Genomic DNA, 10,814 nt, shown 5'->3' with positions numbered 1-10,814 from the left:
GAAAGACTGCAACTGGGGTCCCGAGGTTGTGTTGCAAATTTCCTCTCCCGAAGAGAGCGTCATCACTCATGCGGAGGAAATTTTAAGTGTATATACTTACCCTTTCACGTTGGGTCCCGTCGACCCAGTGATCATTGATTTTTGCAAAAGATATCATGTCACTCTCGGTCAAATTTATCCTTCTCTATGGCACATAGTGACCTTACTTCGCTTCTTCTCCAATAAGGCCGGGGGGCTGGATTTCACCCTAAATTACCTCATACGATTGTATCAGACTCAAATCTTTCGAGGACTAATCAGGCTTCATCGTCGGGCATCGAAAGCTTTAATGTCGAGCATCGACGAAGACAAGGATCAGGGTTGGATGGGCCGTTATATTCGGGTGAGGACCCGTGACCTCATTCTGAAAGAGAAGATGTCGTTCCCCGAGGAATGAAATTTTGATTGTAAGTGGTTTTCATAAGGCGTTGCTTTTTTGTATCTTTCTTTGATTCTATCTGATATCTTTCTCCGATATACAGCTGCCCCTTGGATGCCACAAGCGGTACCCGACCTTGAGGATTGGATTTTGAAGTTAGCCTCGACTTCCTCTTATGCCGAGCGTGCTTGGCGTGATTTGGCAAAAGATAGATGGGAGGCCAAGAATCACGGTAAGGGTCACTTCTCGTGTTCTTCGAAATATTTTTACGCTTCATTCATTACCGACTTCCTTTCATGCAGGTGTAACCAAGGATGCCGTTTTGAGGCCTTCGAGTGGTGAGGAAGGAACCAAGTCCTTGGTCCCGGAACTGGGGAAAGATAAGAAGCGAAAAGCTGACTCTCGGTCAGAGGACTCCAAGCCCAAAACTCGAAGGGTGAGGAGGAAGGCGATCACTCTTTCGACGGACTCGGTCCAACGACTGAGAGAAGAAGAAGAAGATGATGTCTCGGCTTTGGTGATCCAATCTGCGAAAGCTGTCGAGGTCGCCAGACCTTCTGAGCCGATAATGACTATACCGGTCGGGGTCGATTCCGATACCCCAAGTCTCGATCAGAGCGTCCCGAGCGATTCGCTTGGGACTATGATAGTGAGTCATTTGCCTTATCTTCCGACCTTTTCTGAGGAGACGTTAAAGGAAGCTCGAGAATTGAAGACCCCCGATATGGGCGGAAGCTCTAGCGTAGGGGACCCTTTTCAGGATTGCTTTACTGGAGTTGATGATGCCTCCTACATTAGTGACGCTTCTCTTCTCCTAGAAGAGGCCTAACGTTTCATTTCTCGGGTAATGATTTTACTGCGCTTGGTTTCTTCATTCTTTTCTAGACTTGACTTGTGTTTTTTCCCTACTGTGCAGGCCTTTAGCAGGTTTCGAGTTGACCTCAGCCAGTGTGAGGTCGAGCTTTGGAGGGTCTCGGGGGAGAGAGATGCTTTGCAGCTTCTTTGCAGCCAAAAGGACGAGACTATAAAGGACCTCCAAACAGATTTGGCTAAGGCTCATGAAGAAGCGGCCGAACTAGATAAGCAGGTGAGACTCGTTCTGTTAGAGTATGGGTTTGACCCAACTGTGGAAGCTAACCCTTCGTCATCTCAACTGCAGCAAAAGGTTGAAAAGATCAGGTTGCTTCGGGAAGAAGTCGATCAAATCAAGGCCGAATGTGACCGGTGGAAGGAGACTATTGACCGCCTAGCTGCAGAAAAAGAAACCATCTTGGCCAAATTATTATCGGCCGATGTTCAGCTTCGAAGCACCAAGCAAAAGTGTTCGGCTCAGGCTAAGAGGATCGTGGATCTCGAAACACAACTTGCTGAGGCCAAGGCAGAGGTTGAGTCGTCGAAAGTCATGGTGGACAAGTCCATTACCGTGTATCGGGCCGATGCCGAGGCTGCTCAAATGGAGGCAAGAGAGGCAGAGGATACTGCCGACACTCGAGCACATTGGGTTGCCGAACTTGCTAAGTGTCGGTCTTGGAGGGATACCCTTGAGGAGATACATGCTCGAGGTTTCGACCTTGCTGAAGAGATAAAAAGGGCTAAAGAACTCGAAGCTGAAGCTGAGACCTTGGCTTCTGATAGGGATGATGATGATGATAATGGTAGCAAGAGTGGGTCCGAAGGTCGAAGATGGGGGGAGCCCGGTGGAGAAGGGACCGCTCTCGATGATAACCCAGAAGTTTAGCCCTTAGCTTCTTCTATGTTGCATTTATTTATGTAATCCATCTTTGTATATCTTATACAAATATCTTTTTCTTTTACTGACTTGCTTCGTGAAGATTACATTCATGCCTTGCGGATGTTTTTCATGAGGATTTAGGTAATTTTATCGAATTCAGCCTTCGAAGCCTTTACGGCCGAGTGAGTGTTTGCTCGAGCTCAAAATAAAAGTAGCCCACAGGCTTAGTAGTCAAGTGAACGTTCAAACTCTAAGTAAGATAGCCCTTAAGTTTTGATAATTGAGTGAGTGATTGTTTCGAACTCGAACTCAAAGTATCTTAGCCCGTAGGCTTTTTATGACCGAGTGAGAGATTGCTCGAACTCGAAGTAAGATAGCCCTTATGCTTTAATAATTGAGTGAGTGATTGTTTCGAACTCGAACTCAAAGTATATTAGCCCGTAGGCTTTTTAAAACCGGGTGAGTAATTGCTCGAACTCGAAATAAGATTGCCCTTAGAGTTTAATAATTGAGTGAGTGATTGTTTTGAACTCGAACTCAAAGTATATTAGCCCGTAGGCTTTTTATGACCGAGTGAGTGATTGCTCGAACTCGAAGTAATATAGCCCTTAGGCTTTAATAATTGAGTGAGTGATTGTTTCGAACTCGAACTCAGGATATCTTAGCCCGTAGGCTTTTTATGACCACTTGTATCAAAAATCCCTTTGATGGTGGTTGGCCTTTAAGCCTGTTTGAATCATGAACCAGGAAAATATTTTCAAAGTGTGAGATATATGAAAAAGAAGTTCTCCTTTATAAGTCATTACACATGTGTTTGTATCTTGTGCCAGAGTTCCAGCAAAACTACGTGGGCATGGTTCGTTTTGACCATTTGGCACTTACACTTTTTTCTATCGAGACCCTGTTTGTCATGAATTTGATACGGAGAGACTTTCTTGTGTCGAACTTGATTTATTCGCTTGGTAGCCCCCCAGTATTCGAGGTTGATTATGAAGGAGCCTCAGATACTATTGATTTGTCCCCGGGTAGCACATAGTTGTTGTCTCGTTAAAAACCTTACCGAAAAAACCCATTTGGGATAAAAGCCGAACTTAAGGGAAAAAGAGTACAAAAGTGCTTTGAAACTAGAGGTCTTGATGTTTTTCGTCGAATTCCTGCAATGAGTTAGTGTCGAATATACGTATATAGACGATAGAGGAGAAAATCATACCTTAACAGTAATATCGTTTGAGAAGCGATATGTTCCAATTGTTTGGTAATGGTTTTCCATCAATTGCTCCAAGTTTATAAGACCATTTCCCGACTATATCGAGGACCTGATAGGGTCCTTCCCAATTTGGGCCGAGCTTTCCTTCATTAGGATCTCGAGTATTGACAGTGACCGTCCATAGGACCAAGTCCCTGGCCTTGAAATGGCGGAGGTTGGTTTTTCTGTTGTAGTACCTTTTGATTCATTATTTTTGTGCAGCCATTCGAACCAGTGCCGCCTCTCATTTTTCATCTAATAATTCGAGGCTAGTATTCATTGCCTCATAGTTCGATTCTTCCGATGTATGTCGGAACCTTGCACTTGGTTCCCCGACTTTGACCGGAATTAGAGCTTCAGATCCATACACAAGGGAAAATGGGGTTGCTCCTGTACTGGATTTAGATGTTGTCCGATATGCCCAAAGGACTTCGGGCAAAATTTATCTCAACTTTCCTTTAGCTTCGTTCAATCTTTTCTTTATGTTTTGGATGATAACCTTGTTCGTTGATTCGGCCTGTTCGTTCCCGCTAGGATGATATAGTGTAGACAGTATTCTTTTTATTTTATGGTCTTCGAGGAATTTCGTCACTTTACCGCCGATAAACTGTCTATCATTGTCACATGTTATTTTTGCTGGTATCCCAAATCGACACACGATGTGGTCCCAGATGAAATCTATAACCTCTTTTTCTCTCACTTTTTCGAATGCCTATGCTTCAACCCATTTAGAGAAATAGTCAGTCATAAACAAAATGAGTTTAGCTTTACCTGGGGCCAATGGTAAAGGGCCGACGATATCCATTCCCCATTTCATGAATGGCCAAGGAGAAATGACAGAATGAAGCTGCTCTTCGGGTTGATGGATCATCGGTGCAAACCTTTGGCATTTATCACATTTTCGAACGAACTCCTTAGTGTCCTTCTCCATGCTATCCCAGTAGTACCCTGCTCTGATGATTTTGCGAATTAATGGTTCGGCACCGGAGTGGTTTCCACAAGTGCCTTCATGGACCTCTCGTAAAACATAATTGGTATCTCCTGGTCCCAAACATACCGCCAGTGGTCCATCGAACGTCCTTCTGTATAATGTTCCATTTTCAACCAGCGTGAATCGAGCAGCCTTGGTTCGTAGAACCCTCGATTCTTTAGGCTTCGATGGGAGTTTTTCGTTCTTTAAATATTCAATATACTTATTCCTCCAATCCCAGGTTAAGCTCGTGGAATTTATTTCGGCATGTCCATCCTTGATTACAGATCTCGAGAGTTAAACGATAGTCCCCGAGTTGATCTTATCCTCCTCGACTGACGACCCCAAATTTGCGAGTGTGTCGGCCTCATAGTTTTGTTCTCGAGGCACATGTTGTAGAGTCTATTCTTTGAAACGGTGTAGAGTTACCTGTAATTTGTCCAAATATCTTTGCATCCTATCTTCTCAAAACTCGAAAGTTTTGTTTACTTGGTTCACCGCTAGTAAAGAGTCACATTTGGCTTCAATGACTTCTGCTCCTAGGCTTTTAGCTATCTCGAGACCTACAATCATGGCCTCGTACTCGGCCTCATTGTTAGTTAATCTGGTGGTTTTGATGGATTGTATAATAATGCCACCTGTGGGAGGTTTCAGTACGATGCCAAGCCCGGACCCCTTCACATTTGAAGCACCATCTGTGTAGAGGGTCCAAACCCCCGACGATGTACCCGATTTTAACAAGAGTTCCTTTTCAACTTCGGGTACGAGGTTTGGCGTGTAATCGGCCACGAAATCCGCTAAAATTTGGGACTTGATGGTCGTACGGGGTTGATATTCGATATCGTACCCACTAAGTTCGACGGCCCATTTGGCCAATCAACCCGATAGTTCGGGCTTGTGCAAAATATTGCGAAGTGGGTAAGTGGTCAAAACGCATATGGGGTGACATTGAAAGTATGGTCTTAACTTTCTAGAGGTGCTTATTAGTGCAAGTGCTAATTTCTCTAGGTAAGGGTATCTAGCCTCTGCTTCCCCTAAGGTCTGACTTATATAATAAACCGAAAACTGTGTACCTTGCTCTTCTCGAATTAGGCATCGAGAAAAGTAAGGATCTCGTGGCCAGCTGTGGCATCGATCATGTGATTGATGCTAGGCAGTGGAAAAGAATCTTTGGGGCATGCTTTGTTTAGATCTTTATAATCTACGCACATTCTAAGTTTGTTCCCCTTTTTAGGGACTACAACTACGTTGGCTAACCACTTGGGATATTTTACTTCCCGAATTGACCCTATTTTAAGAAGTTTAGTTACCTCATTCTTTACAAATGCGTGTTTTACCTCGGACTGAGGTCTTCTTTTTTGCTTCACCAGTTTGAACCTAGGATCCAAGATCAGCTGGTGCGTTGTTATCGACGGTGAGATCCCTACCATGTCTAAATGGGACCAAGCAAAACAGTCTATGTTATCGATAAGAAATTGAATGAGTTTTTCCCTGAGTTCGGGGGTCAATCCCGTTCCCAGGTATACCATTCTATCGAGCAGATATTCGATTATTATAACCTGCTCCAGTTCTTCGATCGTAGATTTGGTGGCGTCGGAGTCGTTGGGGATGATGAAAGCTCGAGGTGTCAGAAACTCTTCCTCGTCGTCCTCTATTTCCTGTTCCACCGGTTCGGTCGAGACTGGTGGCTGTGATTGCTATTTGGTTTCTCATCTATCTTTAGTGCTCGATCTTTCCGAGACCGATAGCGCTGGTATCGGTGTTACCTCATCGACCGCAAACATTTCCTTCGCAGCATGTTGCTCCCCGTATACTGTTTTTATGCCGTCCGACGTAGGAAATTTCATTACTTGGTGGAGGGTCGAAGGCACTGCCTTCATATTGTGGATCCAAGGCCTTCCGAGTAGGGCATTGTACCTCATATCCCCTTCGATTACGTGGAATTTGGTATATTGGATGGTTCCAACTACATTCACTGGTAGAATGATCTCCCCTTTAGTCATTTCACTGGCCATATTGAAACCGTTCAAGACCCGAGCTGCGGGCACGACTTGATTCTGCAAATTGAGCTGCTCTACTACCCAAGATCGGATGATATTCGCAGAGCTACCTGGATCTACTAAAACATGCTTAACTTGAGCTTTATTTAATATGATAGAAATTACCAGAGCGTCATTGTGAGGTTGAGAGATGCCCTCGGCTTCTTCAACTCCGAATGATAAAGTGCCCTCGGGTACATAACCTCGAGTTCATTTTTCCCCTGTGGCCGGTATCTAGCCGTACTTGAGCACGAGTCCCTGTGGAGTATCGACCCTACCGATGACATATGAATGATATACAGAGGTTCGTCTTGTTTATCCTTTTTGCCGGCATCCCTTTCTCTGAAGTGATTCTTGGCTCGGTCACTGAGGAACTCTCGAAGGTAGCCCTCATCGAATAGGCGGGCTACCTCTTCTCTTAATTGTCTGCAATCCTCGATCCTGTGGCTATGCGTGCCATGATACTTGCACATCGAATTCGGGTTTCTTTGGGAATTGTCAGTTTGCATGGGTCTGGGCCACCTAGTATCTTTGATTCTTCCGATTGCCGATACAATGCCCGATGCGTCGACGCTGAAATTGTACTCCGATAGCCGAGGTGCCTCTATAGGATCTCCATATTTATCGAAGCCACTCTTGGTCATAAGTCCCTGAGAATTTTGTCCTCGATCACTCCTTCGATTGTTCCGAGCGAAATTGCGCGTTGAGCCGTTTTTCATTTGATCTGTGACGTATGGTTGATATCGGTCTCTGTCCGACCTTCGTTCTCTGTCGATATCCCTCTAGTTTTTAATAGCTGCCCTGTTCTGGTGCATGGATCCAGAAGGAGCTCCCAACTGGTCGTCTTCGACCCTAATTTTTGTCTGATATCAGTTGTGTAAATCCGCCCAAGTTATTGCCGGATACTCGATCAAATTTTGCTTCAGCTGACGTGATGCTATTGAACTTTGCTCATTCAACCCTTGGGTGAAAGCTTGGACGGCCCAGTTGTCTGTGACCGGTGGCAATTCCATGCATTCTATTTGAAATCGGGACACGAACTCCCTCATCATTTCATTACCGCTTTGCTTTACTTTGAAGAGGTCTGATTTTCTTGTTGCAACCTTTATGGCACCAGCATGTGCCTTTACAAACGAATTCGCTAACATGGCAAAAGAATCGATGGAATTTGGGGGCAAATTATGATACCAAATCATCGCTCCCTTCGAGAGGGTCTCTCCGAATTTTTTCAATAACACGGATTCGATCACTTCGTCTTCCAAATCGTTACTTTTGATAGCACACGTGTAAGAGGTGACGTGTTCGTTGGGATTGGTTGTACTGTTATATTTGGGAATTTCGGGCATACGAAAATTTTTGGGGATTGGTTTTGGGGCTGCACTCGAGGGAAAATGATTTTGGATGAATTTCTTCGAATACAGCCCTTTTATAATTGGTAGAGCTCCCGGGATCTGATCGACCCTGGAATTATATGTTTCTACTTTTTTATCGTTGGCTTCAACTCATTTTGTGAGTTCCTCGAGCAATTTAGTAATTTCGGGAGTAGTTCCCGATTCTTGCTCGTTTGACTTCACTATGGCTGGCTCCGTTCTGTGGGTGATTTTCCGAAGCGGATCGGGCTCCGGCCTCCTTTGTACCCTAGTTTGGCTCTGCAACTGAGCTATCACTATTTGTTGGGCTTTTAACATCTCGAAGATCATCCGTAAGATGATTCCGATCTCCTCCACGTTATGGGCATCTCGAGCCATGGATCGAGTACCGCCCTGAATGCTTTTTTTCGGTCGGAACGTTAGTTCGCCTCCAGAGCCACTTGTGAATTGACATCTAGTAGTACTTCGACTCAGATTTCAGGTACTTCGATTCGAGCTTCAATGACATCGTTAAGTGGCCTTCCGGCCCTGGGTATCAAGTTGTTGGTTTCATCCTGAAGGCCGGCTTCGTGGTCGATAGGTAAAGCCATGAATAGAGGGTTTGCCATTGCTGATCCGGAGTTGTAAACTGGTGCGTATTGCAGATTTGTATCAAACAACCGCTGTTATCCTTAGCCCCACGGTGGGCGCCAAACTGTTTACCTGAAAAATCGGATATAGTTGAATTTATAAGTAGTTCTAAGGATGCGTGATATAGCTTGACATAAATCGTACGTAGAAGTGGAAATATTTTGATTCTTGGCTATAGAAATGGGATATAAATTATTGAACTAGAAAAGTGAGTATGCTGAATAAAATAGGCTTAAGAGCTTTATTTTTCAATAAATAGAAGTAGTCTTTTCTTTCAATGTGTGAACCTGCTTGTGCTTACAAGGATTCTCCCCTTTATAGTAGAGGGATCCTACTTTATTTATAATAAAAAAATATATAGTGGAGAACCCATGATGAATTGTCTCTTCTTCGATTCCTGCCAAGATTTTCTCCCCTAGTGCGTTTGCAACGGCTCATGTCTGCGAGCTCGTTACTGGCTCGAACTCGGTATTGGGTCGAGCCCTTGGCCTTGAGTTTGAGTTCGACATTCGGGGTGAGTGTCAATCGGTCTGTGCATCTCCGACAACCTTCTATATGCCTTGCAGTTCGATTTGGTCATGGGCTTGATAATGATACCGAGCCGATTCCTCGATCGATCTTGGAGCTCGAGGCTTGTTTGTACTATTCTCGGAACTCGTCTCGAGCTCTCACTTCGATCGCTTACCATTCGAACTCGATCAAATGTACGGAGGCCGAAATCTGTTTCGACCGTATACATATATATATATATATATATATATATATATATATATATATATATATATACACATATACCTCAAGTTCTTTGATCAACTCTTTAGCTGTTGGAGCAGACACGATTATGCGACGTGCAGTTGGAGATATAAAGCCTTATTTACAACTTATCTACAACTTTCATACATTATTTCTACCCAGTTATATACAACTACAATATCATACAACTTAAATACAATTTTTATACAATATTATTCAATTTTCATACAATATTTAAATTAAAAAATATATATAAACAACAAAATATAATTTTTCTACAATTTCGTAAGTATAATGTATGTCATGTCTTTTTCTTCTTCTTCGAGTTTCAGTATGAAAATCAGCCAAAATCAAATCTAATCTTCACCAAAACACCCTCAAAATTGAGATAAAAACTCCAAATATTATTTCCAATTATTTGCAATAACACCCAATCCAAACAAATAATGGTTTTTGAAAACCCAAATTCAAATTCAAAGCTTTTTAATGGCTGTCAATGGTGGAATTGTTGCTCTCTTTTTCTTTGTTCTACATTACTGAAATTGGGGATTTAGAGATAGAGAGAGACATAGAGAGATAGAGCGCAGGAGAGAGAGAGAGAGAGAGAGCGTAGGAGAAAGAGAGACGGAGAGAGAGAGAGGGAGCAAGAGGGAGAGAGAATAAGGATGAGAAATAATTGATTCCTAATATAAAGGGATACTCATTTAATTCCTAAAGTATATATAATTGGTAAATTTGTATATAGGATGTAATTAAATTGAAACTTGAGTAGGAAGGGTAATAAAATTTCAAATAGTGTATAGGAATATAAAAATTCCATTACATAATGGACCATCTAACATAGAGTGGACTGGTTGGTTTGGAATATGAGTGGGCTACCAAGAGATTTCTTTTGGATACAACAACCATTTTGGGCTCAAACAAATTGAACCTTGCTAGCCCTTTTTACTTAATTGCTATACTAACTTACCAGTGAAGAGTTCAATAGTTAAGCCTACTTTCATAAACCATGAGTCAAATCGGAGAGAAATTAAAAAATAGCTAGATTTACGAGTGGTCATTCAAAAATAACCACAGTTTCAAAAGTCATCGAAATTTAGCCATTTTTCATGTAAAGATAAATCTGAATGAAAACACTGTTCAAAATTCGGAAAAATACTTCAGTATAATATACTGGAGTATTTTTCAATGACTTGGCAAACGCTGGCTATTTTTGAATGACCAGTCTGAAAATTGGCTAGCCCGTGCTATTTTGACGTCAAATCGAGCTTTTCCAAAATACTTTACTTATCCATAAATTCGTGAAATTTTCAATAATCACAAAGTTAAAAGAATAATTATTTCCCAAATATCGTTTAGTAACTAATTGCATCGTAGTTTGCTTTAGATGCGCTTTTAATCTATTATCGTGATTATGTATATGTTTGCGTGACATAATTATGATTTCCAAAATTAAAATAAAGGTATGCGTTAGCGTGACTTTGGATGAAACCATCTTAACAATAATAAAATGTTATTAGTTTTGTACACGTACGCGTGACATGACTTTGACATACCAAACAAAACGAGTACACGTACGCGTGACTCGTTTCAAGATAATTCCATAATCACGAATAATCAAGCAATTAAAAAATAGTAAAAGGTAAAATGTACACT

At 42.4% G+C, this 10,814-nt stretch overlaps 1 protein-coding gene across 1 annotated transcript; it reads left to right on the top strand.

The window, feature by feature from the left end:
• Nucleotides 1-1,265: 1,265 nt before the first annotated feature.
• LOC138899269 (uncharacterized) lies at nt 1,266-2,156 on the top strand. Its single transcript, XM_070185414.1, has 2 exons — nt 1,266-1,505; nt 1,578-2,156. Exons 1-2 carry the CDS (start codon nt 1,266-1,268, stop codon nt 2,154-2,156), a joined length of 819 nt encoding a protein of 272 aa, XP_070041515.1.
• Nucleotides 2,157-10,814: the final 8,658 nt, after the last annotated feature.

This window comes from Nicotiana tomentosiformis, chromosome 9 (assembly GCF_000390325.3).
Source record: "Nicotiana tomentosiformis chromosome 9, ASM39032v3, whole genome shotgun sequence".
Taxonomy (NCBI): domain Eukaryota; kingdom Viridiplantae; phylum Streptophyta; class Magnoliopsida; order Solanales; family Solanaceae; genus Nicotiana; species Nicotiana tomentosiformis.
The sequence above is the reverse complement of the archived record's forward strand: the minus strand, read 5'-3'. Positions and strand labels throughout refer to the sequence as shown.